At 50.8% G+C, this 16,868-nt stretch overlaps 1 protein-coding gene across 3 annotated transcripts in view; it reads left to right on the top strand.

Moving 5' to 3' along the window:
* LOC140390311 (uncharacterized) overlaps positions 1–16,868 on the top strand; it is a 158,803-nt gene that overhangs the window by 29,439 nt on the left and 112,496 nt on the right. For 2 of the 3 annotated variants that reach the window (XM_072475365.1, XM_072475364.1), the window contains one exon: positions 987–1,209. In XM_072475365.1, coding sequence (XP_072331466.1) covers positions 987–1,209 — 223 coding nt within the window. Of the gene's footprint in view, positions 1–986; positions 1,210–8,962; positions 11,607–16,868 lie in introns of those variants that run through there. The other variant, XM_072475363.1, reaches the window with a different exon arrangement.

Below are 16,868 nucleotides of genomic sequence, written 5' to 3'. Positions count from 1 at the left end.
CCGGGGACGGTCAGGTCTGGGGACGGTCTGGTCTGGGGACTGTCAGGTCCGGGGGCCGTCAGGTCCGGAAGGCGGTCAGGTCCGGGGACGGTCATGTCCAGGGGCAGTCCAGTCCGGGGACAGTCCGGTCTGGGGATGGTCAGGTCCAGAGGCGGTCAGGTCTGGGGACGGTCAGGTCTGGGGACAGTCCGGTCCGGGGACGGTCAGGTCCAGAGGCGGTCAGGTGGGGACAGTCAGGTCTGGGGACGGTCTGGTCTGGGGACGGTCAGGTCTGGGGACGGTCAGGTCTGGGGACAGTCTGGTCTGGGGAAGGTCAGGTCTGGGGACTGTCAGGTCCAGAGGCGGTCAGGTCCGGGGACGCGGTCAGGTCCGAGAATGGTCAGGTCCAGACGCGTTCAGGTCCGGGGGCGGTCAGATCCGGGGCCGGTCCGGTCAGGTCTGGGGATGGTCCGGTCCAGGGACAGTTCGGTCCAGGGACGGTCAGGTCCAGGGACAGTCAGGTCCAGAAGGCAGTCAGGTCTGGGGACGGTTCGGTCCGGGGATGGTCCGGTCCAGGGACAGTTCGGTCCAGGGACGGTCAGGTCCAGGTCCAGAGGCGGTCAGGTCCGGGGACGCGTTCAGGTACGGGAATGGTCAGGTCCAGGCGCGTTCAGGTCGGGGACAGTCAGGTCCGGGGGCGGTCAGATCCGGGGCCGGGCCGGTCAGGTCCGGGGACGGTCAGGTCCAAGGACGGTCAGTTCTGGAAGGCAGTCAGGTCTGGGGACGGTCCGGTCCAGGGACAATTCGGTCCAGGGACGGTCAGGTCCAGGGACAATTCGGTCCAGGGACGATCAGGTCCAGGGGCAGTCCAGTCCGGGGACAGTCTGGTCCGGGGCCAGTCCGGTACGGGGCCAGTCCTGTACGGGGGGGCAGTGTGGGGACAGTCTGGGCTGGGTTTGTGACATGGCATCTTGCTTATCTAGTTGTTTTCCTTTCCTGAATTTCAGTTGACGATCTCCTTTAACGACGGTGAGCTGGAGTCGACGTTCGAGTATCCGTCAGAGTTAACGTTACTGGCCGAGCTGGGCCCAGACCAAGATGAGGAGCCATCCCAGAACAAAGAGGCTGATGAAGAGGAGGAGGTGGAGGTGGAGGCTCTGGTCTGTCGCCTCGATGTCGACAAAACAGCCACAGTTGGCGCAGCGATCCGTAGAAAACCAGTTTTCGGAGGTAAGCCGCCTGGTTCACTTTAGTCAGGAGACAGAGTGCGGCTCAAACTCAACTGGTTTACTTTTCCAATCGGGGCAATTTAGCGCGGCCAATCCAACTTCGCTGCACATCTTTGGGTTGTGGGGGTGAGACCCACGCAGACACGGCGAGAATGTGCAAACTCCACACGGACAGTGACACAGGGCCGCGATCGAACCCGGGTCCTCGGTGCCGTGAGGCAGCAGTGCTAACCACTGCGCCGCCCTAAATTCAGCTTGTCTGGGGGGCGTTACGGGTGAAAGAGTGGGTATTTGCCTGGGGCAGAGTGCCTGTTGTGGGAGATGGAGCGGACACTGGGGAGAGGGAGGATGTGTGGTGGCCGTGGATCCAGGTGGTGGGGGGAGTGGGGTCTGTGGGCCAGGGAGGAATTGGAGTTTGTAGGGAGGGTGGTGAGTGGATGCGAGTCAAGGGGGTGGGGCTGACATGTGGCGGGGTGCAGTGGGGTACAGAGTGATCATAGGGGATCATGCGTTCCAAGGTTGTGGGTCCGTACAGGGGCCTGGGGAGGGGAATGGGGGTGGTTGTGGGGATGTGACGGAATGAGAGGGGAGGAGAGGGGCTAGTGGGGGTGAATCCCATACTGATGAGGACACAGTAGCCCCGTTTCATAGCGGCCTGCAGGAACGCACCAGCGTGTGGTGACCAGTCCTGACACCTGCTTGTGTGGCTCAGGGGGTCACTTCTACTGATTTACACCCCAAGGCAAATCTTACCTTCCTCGGTTGTAGGGCGGTAGGGGAGAGTAAAATTTCTGGGACAGGCTTCCGGCTGTGTTCCTGTCCATCCTGACCTCTCAGTAATTTTGCGCAGGGCCGGGCAAGGCCTAGGCCAGCCCACTCATCCTTTCCTCTGTTGAGGCCCTTAAGATTAACCACTTAAAGGCCGTTTCCCTCCCAGCCTCAGTTTTCAGGCCGGTGGGAGGACTCTTTTGGACATGGAGTGGGGGGGGGGGGGGGTGGGTTGGGGGGGGGGAGGGGGGGGGGGCCAAGAATAAACAGTGTTCAGGCCTCGGGTGGGAAGGGGGCATCCCCCTTTGAATAGTGGACCCCCCCACTCCCATTAGGTCTCGGCCTCCGCAGGTCCTCCCTTAACCCCCCCCCCCCCCCCACCCCATCATCCTCTCCACAGACACCCCAATCCCCTTCAGTCCGTCCCACAGGCTCCACCTACCCCTTCCTGCCCTCAGATCCCTAAAACATACTTGGGCTCCAGGCCGCAGGGACCTGCTGGCACTTAAAGTCCTGTCCACTGCAGCCTCTGGCTATACAGGGACCAAAGATTGGCCCGCCAGCTCTCTGACGTGGAACCTCATCCTGAGTGAGGGGCCGAAGCACCTCCTCCAACCAGTTAACCTTTGTAGGAGCGTGAAATGGCTGCGTAGTGTGAGTGGGGATGTGAACTCCGCCATGTCTTTGGATGGCAGGACAGGAAACACCAACATCTGAAGTATCCTGGCCCTGGTGAAGCACCTCGGCACATTTTACTAATTGGAGATGGTATACAAGATGGTGGCAGAACTGAGAGGTCACCACCATCAGGAAAGACCACACGGACACTGGGGGGGGGGGGGTCCCTGTGTTTTTGCCAAAGAGGGGGGGGGGTCCCTGTGTTTTTGCCAAAGAGAGAAGGCTGAACAGTGACCTGACGGTGGTCATCGTGATGGTGAGGGATTTGATGGGGGCGAGAGGTGGGGAGTATCTCGCCACACATGAGGGAGCCCAGAGCCAGGAGTCACGAACCTAAGATTGCCGCTGATGAATCCAGTAGGGAATGCAGGGGAAACATGGAGAGCGATGAGAATGGGGAATTTGCTACCACAGGGAATCATTGAAGGGGGCAGGGGCGGCGGGGGGGGGGTTGCTACAGATGCATTTCAGGCTAATCTAGATAATCGCAAATGGGAGAAGGTGATAGGAGGATGGGTGAAATTTCACACCCGCAGGATCTCCCGGGGGCACATGTGGAAGACTACGATGGTGTTTTATATAAGAAAAGATGGGAGGATATTCATGGGGAACATAAACCTCAGCATGGACTGGTTTGGCCTGTTTCTGCGCCATATATCTAAAGTAATCCCAATGGGAACTAAACATTACCCTGGAGCATTTATCTGTCCCCCATATCCTCTAATCGCCTCAAGGCAGATTAACACATGCCCCCACACTTGGCTCATGTGTCGATATGTTTCCTTTAAACTTGGTGTATTATAGAAACTAGGAGCAGCAGTAGGCCATTCAGCCTTCTGAGGCTGCTCCTCCATTCTATATGATTGTGGCTCATCCTCAATCTCAATGCCGTATTCCCGCTTTCTCCCCATAACCCTTGGTGCCATTAAAATCTAAAATATCCCTTTCCTGAATACATTCAGTGATTTGGCCTCCACAGCCTTCAGTGGGAGAGAATTCCACAGGTTCACCACTCTCTGAGTGAAGACATTTCTCCTTATCTCAGTCCTAAAAGGTCTACCCTGTATCCTGAGGCTGTGACCCCCGGGTTCTAGACTCCCCAACCAGGGAAAAACATCCTCCCGACATTTAGTCTGTCCGGCCCTGTTAGAATTGTATCCTCGCATGCTTCTAAACTCTAGTGAATACAGACCCTTTGAATCTAAAGTGATTTGGTGGGGATGGGGTGGGGGCACTAAATACCCATCTGGAGGAATTGCCTTGGAGAAAGAAAATGTTCTCAGCTCTACCAGTGGCCACCTTCATGCTAATAAGAAGAAAGGGAGGAAAGAAAGTTGTGAGGAGGATACAAAGAGTCTACAAAGAGATAGAGAAAGGTTAGGTGAGTAGGTCAAACAATTGGCAGATAGTGCAATGTGGAAAAATTTGAGTCACTTTGGCAGGAAGAATAGAAAAGCAGCATAATATTTACAAAGAGAGAGACAACAGGACGTTACTGTACAGAAGGATCTGGGAGTCCTTGTATTTGAATCACAAAAGTCAGCACGTAGGAACGGCGCGTCATTACGAAGGCAGGATTTTTAATGAGCTCAATTTTTTTTGTACAATTAAGGGGCAATTTAGTGTGGCCAATCCACCTATCCTGCACATCTTCGGGTTGTAGGGGGAGGCCCACGCAGACGCGGGAAGAATGTGCAAACTCCACAAGGACAGTGACCTGGGGCTGGGATCGAACATGGGTCCTCGGCAACGTGAGGTAGCAGTGCTGACCACTGCGCCACAGCGCCGCCCCTCGGAATGTTGGACCTAAGGGGATGAAACATTAAAGTCAGGTGGTCTTGCTGCAACTGTACAAGGCATTGGTGAGACCACACCTGGCGCACTGTGTACAGTTTTGGTCTCCTTACTTAAGGGGGGACATCCTTTAATTGGGGAGCAGTTTAGAGAAGGTTGGCAAGGCTGATTCCTCGGATGAAGGGGGCGGCATGGTGGTCAGCACTGCTGCCTCACAGTGCCAGGGACCCGCATTCGATTCCTGCTTGGGTGACTGTTTCTGTGGAGTTTGCACGTTCTCCCCGTGTCTGCGTGGATTTCCTCCAGGGGCTCCGGTTTCCTCCCACAGTCCAAAGATGTGCAGGTTAGGTGGGGTTATGGGGATAGGACAGGGGAAATAGGCTGAGGTAGGTGCTCTTTCGGAGAGTCGGTGCAAAGTCAATGAGCCGAATGGCCTACATCTGCACTGTATGGATTCTATTATATGAAAGGTCATAAAGAAAAGTAAAGGCTACATACACTGGAGTTTAGCAGAAAGAGAGATGATCGTATTGAAGTTTATAAGATACAAGGGCCTTGATCAGGTAGATACTGAGAGGGTGGTTCCTTTCATGGGGCACTCTACAACTAAGAGGCACAGTTTCAAAATATAGCTTCTCCCATTTAAGACAGAGACAAGGAAGGACTTCTGCCAGAGGTTTGTGAACCTTTAGAATGCTCTACCCAGAGAGCACTGCAGGCTGCTGGGTCATTGACTATATTCAAGGCAGAGTCAGGCAGATTTTTGATCGGCAAGGGGGTCAAGGGTTATGGGAGGGGGGGGGGCGGGGGGTTGGACATGAAAGTGGAGCTGAGACCACAATCAGATCACCCATGATCTGTTGCTCTCTTTGGTTGGCTCTGAATATGGCGGTCAATATGATCTTCCTTAATACTAATTACGTTTGCTCGAGAATCGCCAGGTATCTTTCGATACCGCCACAAGGTTCAAAACCGAATACTGATCAAAGACTCAATACACCAGTTAGTTAGTTCAAAGTCAATGCTTATTTATTTACACAAAGTCAAATATACTCATGCACGAAACTCTAGACTAAACTATCACTACTGCTAAAGCCTATACTTAACTTCGGGCGCCCACTCAGTCAGAGGAACAATGGCCGTTGTTCAGTTCTGAGGCTGCTGGGGTCGAAGTGGTGAAGGGGAACAGCTAAGGTCGTCTGTGTGGTAGCGAGTGTTGACCTTGGACTTACTTGCTTCTGGTGCAGCTGGTGGACAGGTCTCTCCCCGGTGAGAGCCGGGTCCAAGAGAACGATTCTCTCTTGGGGGCTCCTTCTTATACCCAAAGGGGCTTTGCGCTCTTTTGGGCGGGCCTTGAACTTGGCCCCAATCAATTGGCCGTTTCTTGATCATTCATATTGATCTCGTCCAATAAAGGGTTAGGTGCCCTGATGGCTGGGCGTGTCCTAGGTGGCCGTTGGCCTGCTTTGTTTCGGTCTCCTCTGGCGCCGGGGTGTCTGCCTTAGTATCGTTTGCTCAAACGTTACTCTTTTGTTCCCGAGATGGGCCATTAGTATGCTAATGGTTTGGCAGTTTTGGTCTTGTCTGGGAGCTGCGGCTCCAATGTACAGACAAGCTCTGAACCTGCTTGTTTTCTCAGTATTGTCCATTTTCCCTGCAATCTTTGCAAAGTGTCCATTTTGTAATCGGGAAGTGGCCATCCCAGATGGCTACAGATCTTATTAAATAGTGGGGCAGGCTCGAGGGGCCAGACAATCCACTCCTGCACCAAGTTCTGACTTCCTTATGTAACATGCTGCAGATGTTGGAGATGAGCAGCTGCTCCCCATCTGGCAGAAAGAAAATCAACTACCACACAGCACCTGGTTGGGAAAGAGCGTACTGGGAGCTTTACTCTCCATAGAATCCCTACTGTGCCAAAGGAGGCCATTCGGCCCATTGGGTGTGCACCGACCCTCCGAAACAGCAGGCCACCTAGGTCACACAGCCAGTCATATCCCAGCAACCCGATGGGACAGTGAAGAGGGAGCTTTACTTTGTATCTAACCCTGTGCTGTCCCTGTCCTGTGAGTGTTTCAGGGGGACAGTGCAGAGTGAGCTTTACTCTGTATCTGTCCCTGTCCTGTGAGTGTTTCAGGGGAACAGTGTAGAGGGAGCTTTACTCTGTATCTAACCCCGAGCTGTACCTGTCCTGGGAGTGTTTGATGGGGACAGTGTAGAGGGAGCTTTACTCTGTATATAACCCTGTGCTGCCCCTGTCCTGGGAGTGTTTGATGGGGACAGTGTAGAGGGAGCTTTACTCTGTATCTAACCCCGTGCTGTCCCTGTCCTGTGAGTATTTCAGGGGGACAGTGTAGAGGGAGCTTTACTCTGTATCTAACCCAGTGCTGTACCTGTCCTGGGAGTGTTTGATGGGGACAGTGTCGAGTGAGCTTTACTCTGTATCTAACCCTGTGCTGCACCTGTCCTGGGAGTGTTTGATGGGGACAGTGTAGAGGGAGCTTTACTGTGTATCTAACCCCGTGCTGCACCTGTCCTGGGAGTGTTTGATGGGGACAGTGTAGAGGGAGCTTTACTCTGTATCTAACCCTGTGCTGTACCTGTCCTGGGAGTGGTTGATTGGACAGTGTAGATGGAGCTTTATTCTGTATCTAACCCCATGCTGTACCTGTCCTGGGAGTGTTTGATGGGGTCAGTATTGAGGGAGCTTTACTCTGTAACTAACCCTGTGCTGTACCTTTCCTGGGAGTGTTTGATGGGGACAGTGTAGAGGGAGCTTTACTCTGTATCTAACCCCGTGCTGTACCTGTCTTGCAGTGTTTGATGTGACAGTGTTTTACATTGCACATGATTCTACAGGGCAAAATCTTGTCACTGGAAGGCTGAGGATTTTTTTGAATAGTCTTTATTGTCACAAGTAGGCTTACATTAACACTGCAATGAAGTTACTGTGAAAAGCCCCTAGTCGCCACAATCCGGCGCCTGTTCGGGTACACAGAGGGAGAATTGAGAATGTCCAAATTGGAATGCCCAAATCTGCAACTCTCCCCCCTCCCAAAATGAGATACGGGCCAATTGGAGCTTTGACCATTGAGATCGTTTGAACTTTGTGCTTCTGCAGACGTATCATAGAATTTGTAGAATCATAGAATTCCTACAGTGCAAGAGGAGGCCATTCGGCCCTTTGAGTCTGAACCAACCCTCTGAAAGAGCACCCTACCTAGGCCCTCTTGCCGCAACCCCACCTAACTTAAGGGGCAATTTAGCATGGCCAGTCCACCTAACCTGCGCATCTTTGGGCTGAGGGAGGAAACCGGAGCACCCGGAGGAAACCCACGCAGACACGGGGGAGAAAGTGCAAACTCCACACAGTCACCCATGGCCGGAATCGAACCCGGGTCCCTGGCGCTGTGAGGCGGCGGTGCTACCCACTGTGCTGCCGTGCTGCCCAAAGGGTAAGGGGTGAAGACAGATGAACAAAGGTTGATGCAGATCAACTGTGATTTCGAATTATATGGTGGAGCTTGAGGGAGTCATAGAGTCATTGGGTTTTACGGCATAGCAAGGGGCCCTTCGGCCACCGTGTCTGCGGTGGCCATATCTATGTCCCTCTTAATTTTGTACATGGATCAGGTCCCTCTCCTCAGCCTTCTCTGCTCTGAACAGCCTCCTTCCCTTTCCTGTTTCTTTTGAGCGCCGATGGGTGTCAACCTGTGATGATAGGCCCGATTGCAATTGCACGAATTAGAGGCAGGAGTAGGCCACTCAGCCCTTCAAGCCTGTTCCGCCATTCATATAGAATCATAGAATTTACAGTGCAGAAGGAGGCCATTCAGCCCATTGAGTCTGCACCGGCTCTTGGAAAGGGCACCCGACTTGAGCCCACACCTCCAGCCTATCCCCATAGCCCAGTAACCCCACCTACCTGTTTGGGTACACAGAGGGAGAATTCAGAATGTCCAAATTACCTAATAGCACGTCTTTTGGGACTTGTGGGGGGAAACCGGAGCACCCGGAGGAAACCCACACAGATATGGGGAGAACGTGCAGACTCCGCACAGACAGTGACCCAAGCCGGGAATCAAACCTGGGACCCTGGCGCTGTGAAGCCATAGGGCGAACCACTGCGCTACCGTGCTGCCGATTTGAGGCCCACCTCTAACTTTGCCGGTGCACAACTGCATTTCCCCCCCCCCCATTGTCCTGGTCCCACTCTGCTGACCTGCGATGTGAGCAGAATCCCGGAGGAAAATATTTCCTGCAGGATGAAATTTCTGCGGTGCCGGTCGGGCCAGAGACAGGAGTAGACCAGAAATAAAAATGGAGCAAGCTGGAAACTCTCCAGTCCCATCCCGACAGGAATACTGAGGCGGGTGTGCTGATGGGAGTTTTGGTCCTCTGTCCGTCTCAGTGCGTCTGCCAGCCTTGATCCATCCTCCCTCCAAGAACATTCCCTGAGTGCACGTTCCTGCCGCTGAGTAACAGTCATGCCTTTTGCTCTTATTTCTCTGCAGATAAAAGCTGTAGGTGATGATACAACCTACCAGCGTGTTGACAGGGCCTTCCTCTTTGGAACTGCCATAACTGCTTTCGCTCTCGTATAAGCTGCTGAGGACCTTGTGGCAAGGAAAAGAACAAACAAGGAATCCTACCCCAGAGGGAAAATGCAGGAAAAACATGGAACTGGGAATGCTGGTCCAAACTGGTCTTGTGTACCTCGAAATGGAACACCAGTATAAACTGGGACACAAGAATGTTTTATCCGATCGGGATCTGTTCCTGCATTTTATCCAGTGGAACCTCAGCAAACAACTCTTTTTTTAAAAAAATAAACCGCTGGAGTTACCCCGCGGCCCATTTCTGCCAGACTTTTCTCAGGATTAAACTGAACTCCAGTAGGTCAACTGGGCCTCCGGTTACCTTATGAGGAGAAGACAGACATCAGGCCTGTTTGCATCCGACCTCCAGGGGAAGGAATTTTCATGTGTTTTTTTTTAATTCAACAAAATGTGAGCTGTAAGGGATTTCCCACGTTCTCTACTTTTTTATCGCTTCATAGGCTGGATTATTTGAATTTCTTCAAGAACTCAGGACTCTAGAGGAGGCCAGTTGCCATAGCAACATTGTGCGCAGTGTGTGGTCGGTAATGGGGTTGCTAGCCCCAAGAATGGCCCAATCCCCTTCCACCCCGTGGGGGAGGCAGCTCGGCGACATGCGAGGAAGTTCTCAGGATGCCAGTCGAGATGTGACAGGATATTTGGCAAATGGCGCATTAAAATGTCCCAGATTCTTGTCAGGAGGGGAGGGATGGGGATTCGACCAAAGCCCGCAGGCTCCGCGAGCACTGATTCAGACATGGGCAGACCCCAGGGGACACCGAACCCGGGATAAGACTGCGAGGTCTAGGGTGGCACGATGATGCAGTAGTTAGCACTGCTGCCTCACAGAGCTGAGGACCGGGTTCGATCCCGGCCCTGGGTCACTGTCCGTGTGGAGTTTGCACATTTTCCCCGGTCTGCGTTGGTCTCCCCCCACAACTCATAGATGTGCAGGGTAGGTGGACTGGCCACGCTAAATTGCCCCTTAATTGAAAAAAAAAAATTGGATACTCTAAATATATATTTTTGAAAAGACTGCGAGGTCTCGTTGTGATTCACTGTGAGCGGATCTGGATACTACCTCTGCCCCATGATTGTGCCTCTTTAGGCATGTAGGAACTGCTTTTTGTTGCTGGGTGGGGTGGTGGGGGGGGGGGAGGCTCGGTGGTTGGGATTTTGCCTTGGTCGCATATTGCCCAAATGTTCAACCCATAAACCTATCTGTAACATGCGTGTCCAGTCTTGTAAATCAAAGAAGCCATTTCCATCTCCTTTGTCACGCGATTTGACAGAACCTCTGCTTTGTGCGGGCTGTGGAAGATAGATTTCTCTAACCTCCCCATTTCAACATATCACCAATTTCCTCCCCTCACTTCAACTGCCCCGTTGGCAGCAGCATGTTCAGGACAGCACCAGGTTACGGATCTGGACAAGCAAATACTGTCGCCATTGCCACATCGGGAACAGGGGATCGTGCTCTTTCGGGCCTTGCACAAGTCGACATAAACCGAGACTGTGCCGGAAAAAGAGAATCTCTTGCATTCGGGAGCCCTGGGATCCTCCCACCATCACAGAATTCTCCACAGAATTCACCCTGAAATCAGGGCCATCTCACCATCGTAGAATTCTCCCCCAAATCATAATTTACCCAGAAGTTGTAGGATTCTTCCTCCAGTCGTGGAATTCATCCCGAGACCTTTGAATTCACTCTGAAATCACAGATTCTCCCCACAACCACAGAATTCATACTCTCCCCTGCCTCCTTCAAAATGACTGGATTTTCTGCACAATCACTGAATTATTCCTGTGCAATCATAGAATTCAATCTAGAATCTCTGGATTCTTCCCATGCAATCATGGAATTCAACCCAGAATCTCTGGATTCTCCCTGCACAATCACTGAATTCAACCCAGAATCTCCCGGCAATTGCAGAATTCTATCTGCGATCACTGGATTCTCAACTAAGTCACCAAACTCTCTCTGCGATCTATGAACCTGTCTCAAAATCACTTCTTTGTCTCCAGTTCTGAATCAGCCTTATAAAACTATTTCGCAATCATCCTGAAATCATCTTGAAAGCAGCTTGGGATTTCCCCTGCCGCGCAGCTATCCTAGGAGTCAGGCTAGGGGGTGTGATAAACGATCAACATTGGTTTGTGGTTTGAAGTCTCTATGTTATTTGATTTGCACTTGTATTACTTTCCGTTGTTCCAGAGGCAGCCGCGGAATCCCCATCGCCTGGTCCGGATGCGGAATTTCTGTATCCGACCTCGGACAGCATCACTGGATGATGCTATTTTTATATCAAAGCCATGTCCTGATTGGCTCAACAGCTGTTGTGTTTTTTTTAAAACAGGCTTCTGAGGCTCCACCCGTGACGAGCAATTTTGTACAATCCATGTTGTTTGTTTGCTTTTTTAAAGAATATATATATATATGATGTTTGTATCAATTCTATATGAACAGTTTCACATCGCACGCCAGCACTTCGAACCTCACATTCTGCATCCTTTAAACTGTACGCATGCCTCATTCTCAATAAAGTTTTGTTAACTGGCACCTGGGCTGCAGGTTGTGAAGTAGGCTATTTTGAGTCTCGCCCCCGCCTCCTGAGGGCGTTGCTCATTCATGGTACCAACACCACAGGTGAAGAGGGATGAGATGGGGGGGGGGGAAGAATTTGGGGAGCTTGGAAAGAGATGAATAGGAATCTCCGGATTACCCCCTCCCTCCCAGGTGCCACATGCTGGCGAGAATAGAAACAGGAGGATAGAGCGTGGCTGGAGAGATGGTGCAGGAGAGGGAAGGTGTTAAGATTGCTGGTACATTGGGACTGGTTCACGAGAGATGAGGCCTGCGCAGGTGACACCCTGACAGAGCAGAGGTGCTAATGTCCTGGTGGGGAGGTTTCCTCTGGTGTGGTAAGGGAGAGATTGTGGCATTGCGGTAATGTCACCGGAACAGTAATCCAGAGGCCTAAGCTAATGCCCCGAGGACCTGGGTTCAAATCCGCAATTTAAATTAAATTAATTTGTCTGGAATTATAAGGCTAGTCCCAGTAAACTATCGATTGCTGCTTTTTTAAAAAATCCCCATCTGGTTCACTAATGTCCCTTTCGGGAAGGAGATCTGGTTGAACTACAGGCCTGGCAAACCACTCAGTTATAGGGGCAATTAGGGATGGGCTTCAAATGCTGGCCTATCCAGCAAAGCCCACATTCCATGAGAGTGTAAAGGGTGGGATTTTCCGGTCCATCGTGTCACGTTAAGGGAGATCGAGCTCTGCCTCCCGGAGTGGTTCCTTTGCATTGAATTCAAACTCTCTCCTTGTTCCTCGAGCACTTTCCTCAGCTGCCAAAGCGACAGAAGGCCATTCAGCCCCTCTGGCCCATTATGCCATTCTGTTAGATCACGGCTGACCTGTATCTTATTCCATTTGCCTTCCACTCCACCGTGGTTCCGTAGCCCTCAACATACTTAACCGAACGAATCGATCTCCGTTTTGAAATTTTCAGTTGGCCCTCAGAATAACAGTTTTTTTGAGACGGGTAGGCGGGGGGATAGAGGGGAGTGGGGGGGGGGGGGGGGCGGAGGAGAGAGATGAGGTGCTTCTTGACATTGCCTCTGAATGGCCCAATGATCATGTTTTTTTCAATGTATTTTAATTTTCAATTGTTTTTACAAACACAGCAATGGAAAAAGGAAAACGAGAAAGGAGCCATAGGTGTCAATGTGAAGCAGCTACAACACATCACAGGAGTCATTCCAAATATCCCCAAAATGTTCCCTTCACGGTTACAAGACCCACCAGCACCAAAACAGGATATGGTCAACAATACAGAGTGTACACCATACCCGTCACTTCAAAAAAACACAGCAGAGGGAATAAAACCCCACGAGAGCCCCAGTGTTGCGGGGGGGGGGCAGAATTACATTACACTGATACCCCAAAATGCACTAAAAGAGGCCCTTCGACCAATCATATCTGCTCTGACCATTAGCACCGATCTATTCTAATCCCATTTTCCAGCACTTGGTCCATAGCCTTGTATGCCATGGTTTTCAAGAGCTCATCTAAATGCTTCTTAAATGTTGTGAGGGTTTTGTGTCTCAATCACCCTTTCAGGCAGTGAGTTCCAGATTCCCACCACCCTCTGGGAGAAAAGGTTTCCCCTCAAATTCCCTCTAAATCTCCTGCCCCTTACCTTAAATATATGCCCCACTTGTTATTCTTCCCTCAACTATCTACCCGATCTTTGTCCCTCGTAATTTTGTACACCTCAATCAGGTTCCCCCCCGCTCAGCCGACTCTGCTCTAAGAAAGGCAACCTCCGCCTAACCAGCCTCTCTTCATAGCTGAACCACACCAGCCCTGGCAACATCCTGGTGAATCGCCTCTGCACCCTCTCTAGTGCAATCACAGTCCCTCCTATAATATGGTGACCAGAACTGCACACAGTCCTCTACCTGTGGCCTAACGAGCGTTTTATACAGCATTTCATCTCCCTATAATAGTGTGGTGGGGGTGGATTTAAACTTGTAAGGCAGGGGGGTGGACTGACTAATGGACCGAGTTTTAGAAATACCAGTGAGAGGGCAAAAGAGAAGATGGGGATCAGGGGAGAGGAAGTGAGGGAAGGCTTGAGCGTTGACATGAACAAAGAAATGGTCGTCTCGCAAAGGGCAAGAAAGAGATAAGGGCAGCGTTAAATTGTATTGTGTAAATGCACGGAGTATGGAGAACAAAATTGGGGAACTGGAAGCAGAAATTGCTCTAGGGGCATATGCTATAGTAGTGACAGAAACGTGGCTCAAACCAGAACAGGACTGCATACTTAACATCCCGGGATGCAAGGTTTTTAGTCGGGACAAGGTGGGTAGAGGGGAGGAGGTGTTGCACTCTTGGTCAAAGATAGTATCATGGCCCTTGAATGAGATGCCGTGCCTGAATTAGAATCTATATGGTTGGAGGTATGGTATTTATTATAACTAGCGGGGAGGAAGTGGAAGAGAGCATTTGTAGGCAGATTATGGAATCCTGCAGGATAAGTAGGGTTGTGATAGTTGGGGATTTCAATTACCCTACGGTAGACTGGGAAACGGGTAGAGTGTGGTGCACGGAAGGGGAGAAATTCCTGCAGTGTGTGCAGGAGAATGTTCTGGAACAGTACATGTCCAGTCCTACAAGGGAGCAAGCTGTGCTGAATCTGGTCCCAGGAAATGAGACTGGGAAGGTCGAGAATGTCAGAATAGGGAGCAGTTGGGAAATAGCGATCATAATGCAATATGATTCGATATTAAGTTGGAAAAGGATGAAAATTAGTCATCGATTAAGGTGGACTGGAAAAGAGTAAATTTTAGGAGTCTAAAAGTTGAACGGGAGCAGGTTGATTGGAAACGCATTTTAAGACCATAAGACATAGGAGTGGAAGTAAGGCCATTCGGCCCATCGAGTCCACTCCACCATTCAATCATGGCTGATTTCAACTCCATTTACCCGCTCTCTCTCCATAGCCCTTAATTCCTCGAGAAATCAAGAATTTATCAACTTCTGTCTTAAAGACACTCAACGTCCCGGCCTCCACCGCCCTCTGTGGCAATGAATTCCACAGACCCACCACTCTCTGGCTGAAGAAATTTCTCCTCATCTCTGTTCTAAAGTGACTCCCTTTTATTCTAAGGCTGTGCCCCCGGGTCCTAGTCTCCCCTGCTAATGGAAACAACTTCCCTACATCCACCCTATCTAAGCCATTCATTATCTTGTAAGTTTCTATTAGATCTCCCCTCAACCTCCTAAACTCCAATGAATATAATCCCAGGATCCTCAGACGTTCATCGTATGTTAGGCCTACCATTCCTGGGATCATCCGTGTGAATCTCCGCTGGACCCGCTCCAGTGCCAGTATGTCCTTCCTGAGGTGTGGGGCCCAAAATTGCTCACAGTATTCTAAATGGGGCCTAACTAATGCTTTATAAAGCTTCAGGAAACTAAGGAAATTCGGCATGTCCACATTGACTCTTACCAACTTTTACAGATGCACCATAGAAAGCATCCTATCGGGCTGCATCACAGCCTGGCATGGCAACTGCTCAGCCCAGGACCGCAAGGAACTTCAGAGAGTCGTGCACACAGCCCAGTCCATCACACGAACCTGCCTCCCATCCATTGACTCCATCTACACCTCCCGCTGCCTGGGGAAAGTGGGCAGTATAATCAAAGATCCCTCCCACCCGGCTTACTCACTCTTCCAACTTCTTCCATCGGGCAGGAGATACAGAAGTCTGAGAACACGTACAAACAGACTCAAAAACAGCTTCTTCCCCGCTGTTACCAGACTCCTAAACGACCCTCTTATGGACTGACTTCATTAACACTACACCCTGTATGCTTCATCCGATGCCTGTGCTTCTGTAGCTACATTGTATATTTTGTGTTGCCCTATTATGTATTTTCTTTTATTCCCTTTTCTTCTCATGTACTTAATGATCTGTTGAGCCGCTCGCAGAAAAATACTTTTTTTTAAAAAATATATATTTTATTGAAAGTTTTTGGCCAACCATCACAGTACATTGTGTATCCTTTACACGGTAATATAACAGTATAAATAACAATGGCCTGTTTTATAAACAAGAAATAAATATATAACAAAAACGAAAACCAGAACTAAATGGCAACTGCCTTGTCTCAGATAAACACTCTCCAAAAATATGATTTAACAGTCCAATATACAATTATCTATAACAACAACCTATACATATTATACATATATATTAACAACCCTGAGAGTCCTTCTGGTTCCTCCCCCCCCCCCCCCCCTGGGCTGCTGCTGCTGTCTTCTTCTTTTCCATTCCCTCTATCTTTCTGTGAGGTATTCGACGAACGGTTGGCACCGCCTGGTGAACCCTTGAGCCGATCCCCTTAGGACGAACTTAATCCGTTCCAGCTTTATAAACCCTGCCATGTCATTTATCCAGGTCTCCACCCCTGGGGGCTTGGCTTCCTTCCACATCAACAGTATCCTGCGCCGGGCTACGAGGGACGCAAAGGCCAAAACATCAGCCTCTCTCGCCTCCTGCACTCCCGGCTCTTCTGCAACCCCAAATATAGCCAACCCCCAGCTTGGTTCGACCTGGACCCCCACTACTTTTGAAAGCACCTTTGTCACCCCCGCCCAAAACCCCTGTAGTGCCGGACATGACCAGAACATATGGGTGTGATTCGCTGGGCTTCTCGAGCATTTCGCACACCTATCCTCTACCCCCAAAAATTTACTGAGCCGTGCTCCAGTCATATGCGCCCTATGTAACACCTTAAATTGTATCAGGCTTAGCCTGGCACACGAGGACGATGAGTTTACCCTACTTAGGGCATCCGCCCACAGCCCCTCCTCAATCTCCTCCCCCAGCTGCTCTTCCCATTTCCCTTTCAGCTCATCTACCATAATCTCCCCGTCGTCCCTCATTTCCCGATATATATCTGACACCTTACCGTCCCCCACCCATGTCTTTGAGATCACTCTGTCCTGCACCTCCTGCGTCGGGAGCTGCGGGAATTCCCTCACCTGTTGCCTCGCAAAAGCCCTCAGTTGCATATACCGGAATGCATTCCCTTGGGCAACCCATATTTCTCGGTCAGCGCTCCCAGACTTGCAAACTTCCCATCCACAAACAGATCTTTCAATTGTGTTACCCCTGCTCTTTGCCATATTCCAAATCCCCCATCCATTCTCCCCGGGGCAAACCTATGATTATTTCTTATCGGGGACCCCACCAAGGCTCCCGTCTTTCCCCTATGCCGTCTCCACTGCCCCCAAATTTTCA

This window comes from Scyliorhinus torazame, chromosome 14, assembly GCF_047496885.1.
Source record: "Scyliorhinus torazame isolate Kashiwa2021f chromosome 14, sScyTor2.1, whole genome shotgun sequence".
NCBI lineage: Eukaryota > Metazoa > Chordata > Chondrichthyes > Carcharhiniformes > Scyliorhinidae > Scyliorhinus > Scyliorhinus torazame.
Note: the sequence above shows the minus strand (reverse complement) of the source record. Positions and strands in the feature narration are given on the sequence as shown.